The 14,823-nt window shown below is 61.6% G+C and overlaps 2 protein-coding genes across 7 annotated transcripts; both read left to right on the top strand.

The window, feature by feature from the left end:
* The first annotated feature begins 2,133 nt into the window (after positions 1 to 2,133).
* TUBB4A (tubulin beta 4A class IVa) lies at positions 2,134 to 6,457 on the top strand. 4 transcript variants are annotated; one of them, XM_040990837.1, is made up of 5 exons: positions 2,134 to 2,234; positions 2,785 to 2,893; positions 3,062 to 3,172; positions 5,022 to 5,113; positions 5,720 to 6,457. In XM_040990837.1, exons 1-5 carry the CDS (start codon positions 2,178 to 2,180, stop codon positions 6,077 to 6,079), a joined length of 729 nt encoding a protein of 242 aa, XP_040846771.1. In that variant the 5' UTR covers positions 2,134 to 2,177; the 3' UTR covers positions 6,080 to 6,457. The 4 variants fall into 4 exon arrangements, with proteins under 4 accessions (XP_040846771.1, XP_040846768.1, XP_040846769.1 ...); XM_040990834.1 differs by having other exon boundaries at positions 5,022 to 6,457; XM_040990835.1 differs by lacking the exon at positions 3,062 to 3,172 and having other exon boundaries at positions 5,022 to 6,457.
* Positions 6,458 to 7,024: 567 nt separating this feature from the next.
* DENND1C (DENN domain containing 1C) lies at positions 7,025 to 14,809 on the top strand. Of its 3 annotated transcripts, XM_040990750.1 has the most exons (23): positions 7,025 to 7,126; positions 7,957 to 8,021; positions 8,131 to 8,174; positions 8,264 to 8,313; positions 8,756 to 8,875; positions 8,987 to 9,056; positions 9,230 to 9,310; positions 9,402 to 9,449; positions 9,539 to 9,592; positions 9,682 to 9,792; positions 10,435 to 10,535; positions 10,630 to 10,675; positions 10,813 to 10,914; positions 11,008 to 11,133; positions 11,455 to 11,559; positions 12,134 to 12,224; positions 12,341 to 12,381; positions 12,517 to 12,588; positions 13,401 to 13,442; positions 13,547 to 13,654; positions 13,763 to 13,830; positions 13,931 to 14,141; positions 14,242 to 14,809. In XM_040990750.1, exons 1-23 carry the CDS (start codon positions 7,110 to 7,112, stop codon positions 14,779 to 14,781), a joined length of 2,313 nt encoding a protein of 770 aa, XP_040846684.1. In that variant the 5' UTR covers positions 7,025 to 7,109; the 3' UTR covers positions 14,782 to 14,809. The 3 variants fall into 3 exon arrangements, with proteins under 3 accessions (XP_040846684.1, XP_040846682.1, XP_040846683.1); XM_040990748.1 differs by having other exon boundaries at positions 13,547 to 13,830; XM_040990749.1 differs by lacking the exon at positions 9,402 to 9,449 and having other exon boundaries at positions 13,547 to 13,830.
* The last annotated feature ends 14 nt before the right edge of the window (positions 14,810 to 14,823 follow it).

The raw sequence follows: 14,823 nt of genomic DNA, 5'->3' as shown, positions 1-14,823 counted from the left end.
ATCCCATTGCCCATGACAACCCCGGGGGGTAACAGGGATGAGCCAAGGCCGGGAGCCCAGAGCTCCATCCCGGGGTCCTCCGACGTGGGTGGCAGGGACCTCAAACACTGGAGCTGGCACTGCTGCCCCACGGGGCACAAATCAGGGGCAGAGCTGGGATGCAAACCCAGAAATTGTTTGGGAGGCAGGTGGCCCCTGTGCCTTATCCTAATAGCAGCCCCAATCCCCGGGAGGCCAGAACAGTCTCTGCAGTGGGGAGCATCTTGGAAGATGCCCCAATTTGTTTCTTTTTTTTTTTTAAGATTTATTTTTTTTTTTATTGGAAAGGCGGATATACAGAGAGGAGGAGAGACAGAGAGGAAGATCTTCCGTCTGATGATTCACTCCCCAAGTGAGCGCAACGGCCGATGCTATGCCAATCCGAAGCCTTAACCACTGCGCCACCGTGCCGGGCCCAGATGCCCCAATTTGACACACACAGATCTGACCATGGAAAATATCTTCAGGGCCTGGTGCGGTGGCCTAGTGACTCAAGTCCTCGCCTTGAATGCTCCAGGATCCCATACGGACGCAGGTTCTAACTCTGGCGGCCCCACTTCCCATCCAGTTCCCTGCTTGTGGCCTGGGAAAGCAGTGGAGGACGGCCCAAAGCCTTGGGACCCTGCACCGGTGTGAGAGACTCGGAAGAAGGTCCTGGCTCCTGGCTTCAGATCAGTGCAGCACCGGCCATTGCAGTCACTTGGGGAGTGAATCATCGGATGGAAGATCTTTTCTTCTGTGTCTCTTCCTCTCTGTATATCTGACTTTGCAATAAAAATAAATCTTAAAAAAAAAAAAAGAAAGAAAATATCTTCAGAGGTCGCCAAATGTCCCCTGGCGGGGAGAACTAAATCAGCCATTTGAGAACTCCCCTCATCAAGACGAGGAATAAATGCGACATCTGAACCGTACACCCCCATCCCCCAGCCACAGAGAATGACCGTCCCTCAGCAGGGGTGGAGGAAAGGGCAGGTGTCTTGGGTCCCCCTGCACTGGTGCAGCGGCTCCTCCGGGTAGACACAGGAAGTCCCGGCCAGGCCCAGGCGTTGATAAGGACTGCAGTGACAGGAGACACAAAAGCTTCCCCTGTGTGCCCTTCCCCTCCCCACCCTGGCAGCGCGGAACAGCCAAAGGCCATCACTTGCACCACCTGCAGCCGGAGTCGCAGCTGTGAGCAGTCAGACGTGGGCAGTCACTTCGCACATGAGACATGCAAATACGACCCGGTGGTTCCTAACGACTCCGGGGAGCAAGCCTGGGTGCAACGGCCCCAGCTCCCTGCAGACACACAGACCTTGCAGAACAAGTATGTGGGTGCCCCTCACTGTGTCACACTGGAGCGGGGCGGGGAAGAACCCTTCCTTGCACTGCTGCGGCTCCAGGCTCCGGCCACTGCAGGTGTCTGCGGAGAGGAACCCTGGGCTGGCAGTTCTGCCTTGCTTGGTTCTAGCTGCCTCTTAAGTGAAAACCAAAAGCGGCGGCCTGCAAGGAGTCTAAACAAAGAGGCACAAAGGGATTTGTTCTGGGGGAGCAAGGCAGCCCCGCGATGGGCCTTGGCCAAGGTGACCCCACCTGCCGCGGGGTCCCACAGCCTCCGGAGCCCCTTGCAGCTCGGGGACTCCCTCCACCCCTACCCCAGCTCAGCACCCCGTTTGGAGAAGGGCAGAGGGGTCCCCGCTTGAGGATTCCGGCCTAGGCGGGCGGTCTGCGTGCTGTGGGAGAGATGCTGCGGGTGGACAGGCCAGGGGCGGGGGCCGGATGGGGGATGGCCCGGCGCTTGTTTACCCAGCGCGGCCAGTCTTCTCCACCCCACCACGGCTGCGGCACACGCGCGCGCGTCCTGGCCCTGCTGCCGCGTGGGGAGCGCACGTCCCCGGGGGTGGCGGCCTCTCCCCGCAGCCCCTGCCCCTCCGGCGCTTGGCACGAGGGACCCCCAGCCTCAGCCCCCCTCTACCCTGGAGAGTTAGTCTGGACCCCTGCAGCCGCCGTCGCCGCAGGCCGGGGCGGGTCCAGGGGGTGGAGCCGGCCCGTGACCGGGCGTGACGCGGGCCGCGGCCGCGCATATAGAGGCGGCCCCGGGGGCGCAGGGACCGAGCTCCGCCAGCACCACCGCCAGCACCACCTCCATCACCACCGCCATGCGGGAGATCGTGCACCTGCAAGCCGGCCAGTGCGGCAACCAGATCGGGGCCAAGGTGCGCGGGGGACCCTCGGCCATCTCCCCCCAACACACACACACACACCAGAGCCCCTTCCGTTAGGGCTTTGGGGATGCGGTGAGGGGTGGGCGGGATGGGGGGGGTCCCCAGGAGATGGGAGGGGGAGAGAAGGGAGGGGACGCTGGGAGACCGAGCCGGCCCCGCTGCAGACAAAGGCTCTCGATCAATTGCGGGGAGGAGGAGGCAGGAAAGGAGACGCAGCCCCAGCGCAGCCCAGAGCAGCAGCTGCCGGCCGCAGCTGGCCTCACCGCTGGCCGCTGTCCTCTCTCGCAGGCGCACAAAGACCCCGCTCCTCCCCACCACGCCGCCCCCATCTCCTCCTTCTCTCACACACCCCGCACCTCCTTCTTGCCTCCTTCTTGCCTCATCCCAGCCCCCTAGGTCACCTTCCTTGGGAAGTGGAGAGAGTGGACGGGTGCCGGGGGTGGAGGGTGTCCTGGGTGGGGCCGGCCGGCCTCTAGCCTCCCTCCCCCTCATCTCCTGTGCACTGCCCCCACCCCCATCCCTCTTGCGCGCCTGTTTGCAGTTCTGGGAGGTGATTAGCGATGAACACGGCATCGACCCTACCGGCACGTACCACGGTGACAGCGACCTGCAGCTGGAGCGCATCAACGTGTACTACAACGAGGCCACAGGTACAGCAGCCCCCCTGGACCCCCGGGGGTGGGCAGGCGATGGGGAGGCCCTGGGAGGTGGGGGAAGGGGCCTGCGTGGCCCCTGCTCTTCCCCCAACCCTTCACTGCCGCCACCGCCACCCCCGCCACCCCCGCGCCCCAGCTGCCCTCCATCTGTTGTCCCCATAGGGGGGAATTATGTCCCGCGAGCTGTGCTGGTGGACCTGGAACCTGGCACCATGGACTCCGTGCGCTCCGGCCCCTTCGGCCAGATCTTCCGGCCTGACAATTTTGTGTTTGGTGAGCTGCCCTCCCCTCTGCCCCTCAACTCAGGAGACCCCAGGTTCCTTCGACTTGCGACTTGACTTGCGAGGGCCCCTGTGGACACACCATGGTCCCTGAAAGATCTCCTGGAGGAATGGGGTGGTTTGTTTTTGTTTCTTTGTTTCAAAGACAGGTACCAAAGTGAAAAGGTTGCCAACCACTAGTTCACTTGTTTCACTGCCCAGCAGAGGCCTGCAGCACCTGCTGGGCTGAGGCCAAAGCCAGGAGCTGCATCCAGGTGCCAGCCAGCCACCTGAGCCCTCCCCGTGGCCAGCACGCCTGGGGCTGTGTTGTGGGATCCAGGCATCTCCGTCAGTAGGGTACATGGCCTCGGGCAGGAAGAAGACGTTGTCATTCGATCCTCTGGACCAGAGCCAGATGACCGTGTGCCATTCCATGCCTGTGATAAGCAAGTAGTGAGCACCTACTGTATACAGCTGGGAAATGCAGCAAGAGGGGAACAAATGAGAGACCCGTTCATTCGGATGAGTCCCTGAGGGTCCCAAGCCTGTGCCCACCCTCCTCCATCTCCCATTCACAGCACAGACCCCCCCCTCCCTACTGTTTTAGGATAGCAGAGGGGCTTAGCATAGTAGCAGTGCTAACGTGGCAAGTTGGGCTGGGACCAGCTGAGGACAGCAGGAGGGGGATGGACAAGCAAAGATGGCAGGCACCTGCCTGATGTCCGCAGCTCAAAAACAGCTCTGCGGGAAGGGGCTCCCTTCCAGGCTGCAGCTCCCCCCCCCCACATCCAGCCCTGGCCCAGCACCCCAGCACCCTTCCCCCCTTGGAACTTAGAATTCTAGAAGCAGCTTGAGAAAGATAGGACAGGCCATGGCTGGGGTAGCTGGGATAACCACAGGTGCTTGGCAGGGGAGTGGGGAAATGGCCCAAGAGTGGAGCTGGTGATAGTCCCACCCGCACACTGTGTGGCTTTGCACACCTCACCTAACCTTTCTGTGCCCATGTGATAGAATGTGCACAGCGAGGGACAGGTGCAGGGCGTCCAGAATGAGGGTGAGAGGTGCAGGCATCCAGGAGATGGCTGGGGAAGAGATCAAGATGGGAACTGGCCAGTGACCACAGGCAGGTGCTTGCACACGCCCTCTCGTGGCTGCTGCAGAGAAGACAGGGGTCACTGTGCCTGGTCCAGGCTGCTGGACCCAGACAGAACAGAGCCGAGGTCGGACAGGAGGAGGAGCAGGAGGAGGAGGAATATTTGCTACTCAGAGCAACAGCAGCCCCGTGCTTGGCACTCTTGACCTGCTGGGGTTCGCATTCCCCAGCAAGATCCCAAAGAATACACAGCATTCATGAGAGAAAATGTAAGTTGGTGGGTGCCAGGGAGATTAAGAAATGCAGCCAAAACCAGCAAGAGGAGTTAACAAACCCAGTGTGTGGAGGCAGCCTGGCTCTCTTGGGGATGGGGTGAGGGGAAGGGTAGAATCTTCCAGCAGCAGGTGCCAGGAGCCTGTGGGCAGGACAGGAGCCTGGCGTGTGGGAGAGGCAGCGAGGGGGAAAGGCGTGGCTGACACAGAGCAGGTTAGGGGGACGCGGGGGTCGGGGCAGGCAGGCAGAGGGTCTGGCTCTAGGTTGATACAGCATTGGTTACTGGGATCATTCTGACCAGCAGGCGGACGGAAAGTACAGAGTGGACGCAGGAGATCAAATCATGAAGACATTCATGCCCTCCCCCTTTTATTGTTTGTTATTATCCAAGAGTTAATAGGGGCCCTAGGGTTGGGGAAGCAAGGGTGGGATGGGGAGCTGCCCCTAACAGGCCACCCCTTGGTGTATTTCCCCCCCACACACACACCTTTCCCAGGCCAATCGGGAGCCGGCAACAACTGGGCCAAGGGCCACTACACCGAGGGCGCCGAGTTGGTGGACGCCGTCCTGGATGTGGTTCGGAAGGAAGCAGAGAGCTGTGACTGCCTGCAGGGCTTCCAGCTGACCCACTCGCTGGGCGGCGGCACGGGCTCGGGCATGGGCACCCTGCTCATCAGCAAGATCCGCGAAGAATTCCCAGACCGCATCATGAACACCTTCAGCGTGGTGCCCTCGCCCAAGGTGTCGGACACGGTGGTGGAGCCCTACAACGCCACGCTGTCCGTGCACCAGCTGGTGGAGAACACGGACGAGACCTACTGCATCGACAACGAGGCCCTGTATGACATCTGCTTCCGCACGCTCAAGCTCACCACGCCCACCTACGGCGACCTCAACCACCTGGTGTCGGCCACCATGAGCGGGGTCACCACCTGCCTGCGCTTCCCCGGCCAGCTCAACGCCGACCTGCGCAAGCTGGCCGTGAACATGGTGCCCTTCCCGCGCCTGCACTTCTTCATGCCGGGCTTCGCGCCCCTCACCAGCCGGGGCAGCCAGCAGTACCGCGCGCTGACCGTGCCCGAGCTCACCCAGCAAATGTTCGACGCCAAGAACATGATGGCTGCCTGCGACCCACGCCACGGCCGCTACCTGACCGTGGCCGCAGTCTTCCGGGGCCGCATGTCCATGAAGGAGGTGGACGAGCAGATGCTGAGCGTACAAAGCAAAAACAGCAGCTACTTCGTGGAGTGGATCCCCAACAACGTCAAGACGGCCGTGTGTGACATCCCACCCCGGGGGCTCAAGATGGCTGCTACCTTCATCGGCAACAGCACGGCCATCCAGGAGCTGTTCAAGCGCATCTCGGAGCAGTTCACGGCCATGTTCCGGCGCAAGGCCTTCCTGCACTGGTACACGGGCGAGGGCATGGACGAGATGGAGTTCACCGAGGCCGAGAGCAACATGAACGACCTGGTGTCCGAGTACCAGCAGTACCAGGACGCCACGGCCGAGGAGGGCGAGTTCGAGGAGGAGGCCGAAGAGGAGGTGGCCTAGCCGGGGCGCAGCCCCAGCCAGCAACACCACCTGCACAGGCCCCTGTGCCACGGGCCTTCGCCTACCTTCCCACTCATCCTTGACCCGCCACAACCACCTCCACTTGGAGCCCTGTTCCCTGAGCCTCCCCCTAGACCCGTGAGCCCTGCTTTTGCGCCCTGCGAGCCTGCCTCCGCCTCTTAGCTGCAGAAGCACCGCCCCCACCCCTTTTCCTCCCTGTCATTTGCCTCAGCCGCCCGCCCACCTGTACTTGCCAAGCGCAGGAGAAAGTGTGTTGGCTTGGGAGGGGCGGGGCAAGAAAAAAGTAGGCTGCCCCACACCCCACCCTACCCATCCTCCCTCCTGCGTCCTCCCCACAAATAAATTCAGTGTTGGCCTAGCCTGCGCCTAGCGACTTGGTCTTTCGTGACACGTAGGGCAGTCAGCAAAGGGGCCATGGGATGCTGGCTGCTCCCGTGTGGCTCATGGGATCCTGGGTCAGGGGTGGGGAGGATGTGAATGGGTGGGGGAGTTGTCCCTCCCTAGCTGTTTGGGCCACTTCCTGGCTGTGTATGTGTGTGTGTGTGTGTGTGTCCCTGTGCAGAGCCTTCACTCTTCCTGGCATGCCCACCCCCACCCCCCAGCTCTCCGGACTGGCCCCTTCTGAACACCTTACACAGATACATGGACCCAGGGAGAGAAATGGATGTGAGGGGCATAGCATGACTTGGGGTGCTGCAGCGAGAGAGCAAGAGGGCTCTGTATGAGGTTTGGGGAGTGGGGGGCCTCGGACATGACCCAGGTTGGCAGTCCCCTGGGACTGCCCCCCTTTACTGCCCACTAGGAAGTAGGGTGCCTGGGTTTCTCACTGTGGGTGGGAGCAGGCACCGCCGAGCGGGGACGTCACCCGTTAAACTTCCTCTCTCGGTGACACAGGAAGTTGAGCCGGCTCTCGGCTCTCGGGGCCCAACCCCATACCCACCACCATCATCGTTCACCGCCGGGACCCCTAAGGGGACTCAGCCTGGCCTTTCAGCCCAGTGCGGGGACCATGGGATCCAAAGCAGAGTAAGAGCTAACATCTCCCTCCTCCTGCCCCCGCACGGCAGCTGGGGCAGGTGGGGGAGGTGCAGGGACCCGCAGGGAGGGAGGGCACAGAGGGTAAGACCAAACTAGAATCAGGGCAGGACCCTGCACTGCAGCCTCCACCCTCGGGCCCTCCCAGCCCTCCTTCTGGCTCTGGACATTGCTACAGCATCTCCAGGAGTGTGTGTGCCCTTCGAGGCTTCTTGGGGCTTCCTGAATGATGGCCGGGAGGGGAGGGAGGAGGCTCAGCAGGGGATATGATGGGGAGAGGGGCAGGGTGAGGCTGCAGTGAGTCGAGGGACCACCGTGTGTGCAGCTGGCTTCCCTCCATCTCACCTTATCCCTCCCTCTCTGCACTGACGTCCAGACAGCATCCTCCCCCAGCACACCACCACCCCAGGAAGCGGCAGGCAAGGCAGAAACATCTCAGGGGACACAGTGAGGACCAAGCACCCCACTCCCTCCTTCCTCAGGGATGAGGAAACAGGGCGAGGGGTGGAGGGGGTAAGGGAGGCCAGCTCCAGGGAACTGGTGAGGTCTTGCCTACAGAAACCCCCAGCACAGCTCACCTGCTTCCTGGGTCTCTCACAGCCAGGAAAGCAGAGGTGGCGGTTGCTCACCTACACGCACAGCCACTCACCCGGAAACACACGTACACACACTCCACAGGATCACAGACATCATGCAACCAGACACATATGCACACACACATACACATGCTTGCATGCATAAAGTCAACACGCTCACACACAGGTGCCACACACATACGCAGCTGTATGCACTCCCCACCATGCACCCTTCTCTGTCCACAGAGGGAGCCCCCCGGCCGTGTTTGATTGGTTTTTCGAGGCGGCCTGCCCTGCCTCCTTGCAGTCCGGTGAGCGGGAAGCGCAGAGAAGTGGGGAGAGGTTGGGCTTGGTTGGAGGGGTGGGGTCATGAGCCTGGAGCCCAGATCTTAGAGGCCTACTCTCTCCACCCCCTCCCAGATCCCCCCATTCTGTGGCAATTCCCCCCGGATTTCAGAGACCAGGTATGCGGACCAGCTCCTTGCTCCCCAGGGGTGGGGCCCCAGAGCCCAGGGAGGGGCCAGCAGCACCTGTGTCTCTCTCCCTCCCTCAGGAAGCTGTGCAGATGGTGCCCAAATTCTGCTTCCCTTTCGACGTGGAGAGGTAAGAGCCCAGGTGCAGGATGGGAGTAATAACACGTTAGCTCCACCTCCTGAGGGCGTGTCTAGAGACTACCATATAGCTCCACCTCCTAGGGGCGGGTTTCTGCTGAGCCCCGCCTCTTTGGGGGTGGAGTCCCTGGAAATGGGTTCATCCTGAAGGAAGATTGCATACTGTGGGCAGCCCTGACCACCAGGAGCCTGTGTAAGCAGGGACCAGGACTTGGGAACAGAGAACATCAAGGCGATTTAGGACATCAAAGGACATAGAAAAATTAGGGATGCTGCTACCTAGAGATGTCCAGGCATTTGACACTGCAGGACCAAGACAGGAGAAGCAGGGCACAGTGGCAGAGGGGGAGAGGGGGAGGGGGTGGAACCCTGCTGGGACAGGTAGGGGAGGAACAAGATGCGCAGGTCTCTGGGGATGTCTCTGTCACCTGCAGGGAGCCCCCCAGCCCCGCCGCTCAGCACTTCACCTTCGCCCTGACCGACCTGGCTGGCAATCGCAGATTTGGTTTCTGTCGCCTTCGCGCTGGAGCCCAGAGCTGCCTCTGCATCCTCAGGTGAAGATCCGGGGAGGACTTTAGCCTCTGTGTGTGTGTGTGTGTGTGTGTGTGTGTGTGTGTGTGTGTGTGTGTAGGGGGCTGCGTGGAACCTGATTCCTCTCCCCGCAGCCACCTGCCTTGGTTCGAAGTATTCTACAAGCTACTGAACACAGTGGGGGATCTCCTAGCCCAGGACCAAGTGAGATCTGTAGCCTCCACTTTTGCTTACCACCCCGACTCCCTAGCCCTGGGCCTAAATGCTCACCCCTGACGCAAGCACTGTCTCTCCCAGCACCCCAGGGAGGCATTTCCTGGCTCAGACACCCTCCCCATCCCACCTCAGCCCTGCTCCGGTACCCCACCCCTTCCCAGGTATCCGAAGCTGAGGATCTCCTGCAGAACATGCAACAGCAAACCCTGCCTGGAAACCGGGGCTCCGCAGGGTTGGGTCTGGTGAGTTGACCCCCGCAAGCCCTCAGGGTGTTGGAGCAGCACCCCAGCTTCCTGAGGAGGACCCACACAGCCACCTCTCCCCCTCTCCCAGGGCGACGGAGTGCAGGTCCTGCCCCCTGCCCCCGGGACGAGCAGGCCGGTGAGCGAGGCAGGGGAGTGCAGGGGTGGCGGGTGGACATTACCAGCCCATGCTCCAAACCCCCTCCCTGATACGCATGTCCCCACCAGCTCTCCTGTTTTGTGGCCCCGAAAGCGGACCGCCTGCCCTCCATCCCTGAAAACGTGAGTTGGGGGTGGTTCTGGGAAGTGCGAGCCCGGGGGTGGCAGGAGAGAGGGGGCTGCCAGATGCCAGAGCTCCTGTGTCCCCCCAGCGGAACCTGACAGAGCTGGTGGTGGCTGTGAGAGATGAGAACATCCTGGGGCTGTTCGCCGCGCTGCTAGCTGAGCGGAGAGTTCTGCTCGTCTCCAGCAAGCTCAGCACGGTGAGAGGGGCAGCCTGAGGATGGGGCCACAGACGGGCTAGCTCTAATACCACCACGGTGGACGGCAGGAGGTTCCACCCCTGGGAGGGACATGCAAAGCTCCTCCTCCTTTGGGGCGGGACTGTATCAGGCTCCACCTCTCTATGAATATGAGGAGATCTGTTTTGGCCTTAGCTCCTCTCCTTGAGGAAGAATGGGAGTAATGGTAAGGTTAGCTCCACGTCCTGGGGGCGTGTCTAGAGGCTGCATTATAACCCCACCTCCTGGGGGTGTGTCTAGAAGCTGTCTTATAACCCCACCTCTTTGGGTTCAGTGCAGTAGCCTGTTGGCTAGGGTCCTCACCTTGCAAGCCCAGGATCCCATATGGGCTCTGGTTCTGGTCCTGGCAGCCCCGCTTCCCATCTAGCTCCCTGCTTATGGCCTGAAAAGCAGTCAAGAATGGCTCAAGGTCTTGGGATCCTACACCTGCTTGGGAGACTGGGAAGAGGCTCCTGGCTCCTGGCTTTGGATTGGCTCAGCTTTGGCTGTTGAGGCCATGTGGGGAGTGAATTGTTAGCAGATGGAAGACCTTCCTCTCTGTCTCTCCTCCTCTCTGTATATCTGACTTCCTGACCCTGAGACTCCATCCCTGCGTGTCCCCAGCTGACTTCGTGCGTCCACGCATCCTGCGCACTCCTGTACCCCATGCGCTGGGAGCACGTGCTGATCCCTACACTGCCCCCACACCTGCTGGACTATTGCAGGTGAGGTCCCGTATGGCTCCATGCGAGAGGGGTGTGAGGGCCCCGGGGGGGGGGGGGGACAGCACCTGCGTGACCTTGCACCCTCCACCCACAGCGCACCCATGCCTTACCTCATCGGAGTGCACGCCAGCCTCATGGAGGTGAGCCCAGCTCCCCCAACGCACCCGCCCGGCATGGGGTGGGGGGCGGGGAGTGCAGAAAGAGAGAGCACCCTCCCCCAGGCCTGGACCCCTCCCTCGCCGCCCACCCCTGCACGCCCTCTCTTCGTGCCCCGCAGAGGGTGCGGGACAGAGGCCTGGAGGACGTGGTGGTCATGGACGTGGATGCCAACACCTTGGAGACGCCGTTCGACGATATAGGGGCCCTGCCCCCAGACGTGGTCAGTCCCTCCCCCACCGCCCTGCTCCGCGGGGAGACCCCCAATCCCGCGCACCTGCCACCCCTTTTATCCCACCACCACACCTCCCTCCAGGTGTCCCTACTGAGGTTGAGGCTACGCAAGGCCGCGCTGAGCCCCGGGGAGGGGGTGTCCCGGCTGTTCCTCCACGCCCAGGCCCTTCTCTTTGGGGGGTACCGCGACGCACTAGTCTGCAGCCCAGTAAGTTACAGTTGCAGGGCGGGGTAGGGAAGGGGCCTGTGCTCCCAGGAGTAGCTGGCCATAGGGGACACTGGACTTGAGGGCTGGGAGGTGGACACTGCGGGATCCCAGGGAACCAAGGCCAGAGGTCTCAGGGGGCTCACTTACATCCATGCCACCCTTCACGCCCCACTAGTGCACCCCGGAGTCACACCCCAGCCCTGCTGGGCCCAAGGCTCTCCCCTCCTCGCGGGCAGCCCAGCCAGCCAAGGTGGCAGATGGCAGGATGCAGAAAGTCGCTGCGGGCGGAGGGAGCTCAGCATGTGGGGTCCCTGCTTCCAGGGCCAGCCCATCACCTTCAGCGAGGAAGCCTTCCTGGGCCAGAAACCTGGGGCGCCACTGCAGGCCTTCCACCGGCGGGCTGTGCACCTGCAGCTGTTCAAACAGGTGCGCGCTGAGTCTGTAGGGGCGGGACTGAGGGCGGAGCCTTGGGGTGAGGCACAGACTTGGGGTGTGGCTGGAGACGGAGTCTCGGGGTGTGGCCTGGGTGCCCCCTTGGGCTGGGGCTGGAGAGGTTCTCAGGGGATCCCCCATTTCAGAGTCTTGCGGTGAAGGCTTGAGTAAGAACCCTTGGTTACCAATTCGAAAGCCTCCGTCTTTGAGGTTCTTGAGGACCTGAGCAGGGGGGCTGATGAAGATGGGTTCCAATTCCCAGTATCTTCCTGGTTCCAGACTTGGGGGGGGGCGATCTATGCAAGACCTCCCCCCCTCTACTTCTGGTGCAAACTCCTGGATCCTGGGAGAGGGGACGGGAGCTGAGCAGGACTCCCAGGCTTCTTGAGCTTGGGGATTGGGTCCTAAGGTCGCTGAGGTTAGGTCCCTGGGGCACCAGTCCGGACTTGGGGAACCAGAAGGGTTGGATGTCTGGTGCTGCTGTGGCTTGAGGACACAGTGGATCTTAACACCCGCCCCCCCCCCCCCGGGCTGTTGTGCCCATGCATGTCCCACCTTCCCTCCCCAGTTCATCGAGGGTCGGTTGGAGAAGCTCAACAGCGGGGAGAGTTTCGGAGACCCCTTTGAAGAGCAGATTACCTGTTGCGGATCCTCCTCAGGTGACCCAAGCCTGGCCCTGGCGGTGCGGCCGTCCACCCTTCGGGCGCCCACAGCCCAGACCTGCCTTTGATGACAAGCTCCTGCTTTCTCTCTTCCCAATCCCCCCCACCCCCAGGCGGCATCCGCTCCTACCAGCTCTGGGCCGACAGCCTCAAGGTAGTTATATCTCACACACACATAGGTCAGAGATCCCCACTTGGGACCCTGGTAGGGCTCGTATTCAACTAGCAACGCAGAGAGGGGGTGCTGGGACCCCGGCCCACCTCTCCCTCCTGTGTCTTCTCTTCCCAGAAGGGTGGTGGTGCGCTCCTGAACTCGGTCAAAACTAAAACACAACCTGCTGTCAGGAACATGTACCGCTCGGTAAGCCTGGTCCTGGAGGAGGAGGGGTTCCTTTTAACCCTGCCTGGGGAACTGGACTTTCAGAGTCTATTGGAAAAAGTGTTGTGTGTGTGTGTCTGGGGGGGTCTTCCATGGGCTGGTGCACACCCCAAATGACCACAGAGCTGGACTAAGCCAAAGCCAGGAGCTTCTTCTGGGTCTCTCACGGGCAGGTGCAGGGGCCCAAGGCTTTGGGCCGTCCTCCACTGCTTTCCCAGGCCACAAGCAGGGAGCTGGATGGGAAGTGACACCCCCACAATACAGGATGTGACCTTTGCAATGACACAGTTCCCCCTGGTGAGGGCTGAACATTTTGGTCCACAAGAGGCATTTATTTACTAAAGTGCAAATGATCAATCGTAACCAGACATGGGAACCCGTGGAGAAGTCTTCCCACTTTTATTGGCCATTGATCGCTCCCACCCTGGGGCCAGGATCATGTCCTGCCCACTGACACGCGACAGCCCAGGTCTACCAGCCACCCCCGTTCGGCTGTGGCAGTCCCAGCCGTGATCACCAGAACTGTCCGCACGTTGCTGCGCTCCGAGACAGGCAGGCATTCCCAGCAGCTGTTTCCACCGCTGTCCATTCAACTTTGGAATGTTCCTTCCGTCTTTGCCAAAGAGGGGGGAAGAGCAACGTTCGTCTTCACTCTTTAGGTGGCACAGGCCACCTTGGGCCATTTTCGCAGACAGACAGATTCAGGGTTGAGCGTGTCCAGGGCCCAGGGTCTGGTCAGTCTTGGGGCTCATTAACCCCTTGTCCTTTCCCCTCTGCCCTCTCACGCTCCGCAGGCCAAGAGCAGCTTGAAGGGTATGCAGCATCTACTATACAAGGTAGCACACCAACCCCAATGCCACCCCTGCCCCACAACACAGTGGCCCATGCCCTCAGGCAGGGAGACCCATAGGGGCTTGCATCTGAGTCTCCCCTTCCCTAGGAGGGGGACCCCATCCTGCAGAGGGGCGGCTCCTTGAGGGTTCCAGCCCCTACCAGCCGCTCGGACCGCCTGCAGCAACGCCTGCCCATCACCCAGCACTTCGGACAGGTAGAGCTGCCGGTTCCTCCACGCCCACCCCTCCCCGATGTCGCTCCCTCCCGTGGCCCCTGCCTACCCCTGCCTGGTCTCCCCCATCTCTTCCCCTCCCCCAAGCAGAACCGGCCCCCCCGCCCCAGCAAGAGGCACCGGCCAGAGGAGCGGCCACCTGAGATCTCAACAGAAGGGTGAGTAATATTCCGAGGTTGGAGGGGTGAGGTTGGAAGAGGCAGGTAGGGGCTGATGGGTAGCTTGTCTGGTCCTCCCCCTCTTTCCCGCCTCTCCCAGGACACTCTCCTCCTTGAGCCCCGAGGAGCAGCCAAGCCCCTGGGCGGAGGACACCCTCGACAACAGCTTTTTGGGGTCCGGAGAGGAACTCGACTTGTTAACCGAGATTCTAGGCAGCCTGAGCGTGGGAACCGACAGCATGGGCGGGCTGAGGCCGAGCCAAAGCTTAGACTGTTGTCACTGTGGGGATCTGGACGGTAACTTCAACTTGGTGAGCTACGCCCCTCCCCTGCCCAGCCAAGCCGCCTCACTCACCCGCACAGCCTGCCAGCTTCCCTCCACTAAAACCCAGGCCTTCCTTGCCTGCCCAGCCTGACACACCAGCAAGCGGAAGATGGGCGTCAGACCATGGGGACCCGGCTCAGCCTCTCTCCCTCTCGGTGCACCTGTCACCGCCACCTGTGCAAGCCGTGTGCCCATCAGGGACCCCCTGTCCCCAGCTGCCCATGGAGACTCACCAGGACATGGCTCCTGCACCCCCCAGCAGCCAAGGGGACCCCAGACCCCCTGACCTCACAGAATCCCTCATCCTGCGTCTCTCCCCTCCCCAAGAAGCAGCTGAAGATGGTGGAGCCTGGGCCACTGCAGTAGCACCCACCCAACACGGCCCTCAGCTCCCGACACCCGGGACCTCCGTCCAGCCTTGTAACCCTTCCTTGGATTCCGGCTGCCCGGACAATCCCAGAGCTCCGCTCCCCAAGCTGCCGCTGGAACCTACCCATCCCCAGCACCCACCTCCAGAGCTCAGGGGGGCCTCTACGGCCGCTGCAGCCCCCATCAAAAACAGGCAGGAACCCCAAGTGAGGAGCCAGTCCCGCGTGGCTGACCTCAAAAAGTGTTTTGAAAGCTGAGAATCCAATAAAGCTATCCGAACCCAAAGCTGCTTTGTTCCT

The sequence above is a fragment of the Ochotona curzoniae genome, unplaced genomic scaffold (assembly GCF_017591425.1).
Source record: "Ochotona curzoniae isolate NIBS_2020 unplaced genomic scaffold, NIBS_Ocur_1.0 contig_605, whole genome shotgun sequence".
Classification (NCBI taxonomy): domain Eukaryota; kingdom Metazoa; phylum Chordata; class Mammalia; order Lagomorpha; family Ochotonidae; genus Ochotona; species Ochotona curzoniae.
The sequence above is the reverse complement of the archived record's forward strand: the minus strand, read 5'-3'. Positions and strand labels throughout refer to the sequence as shown.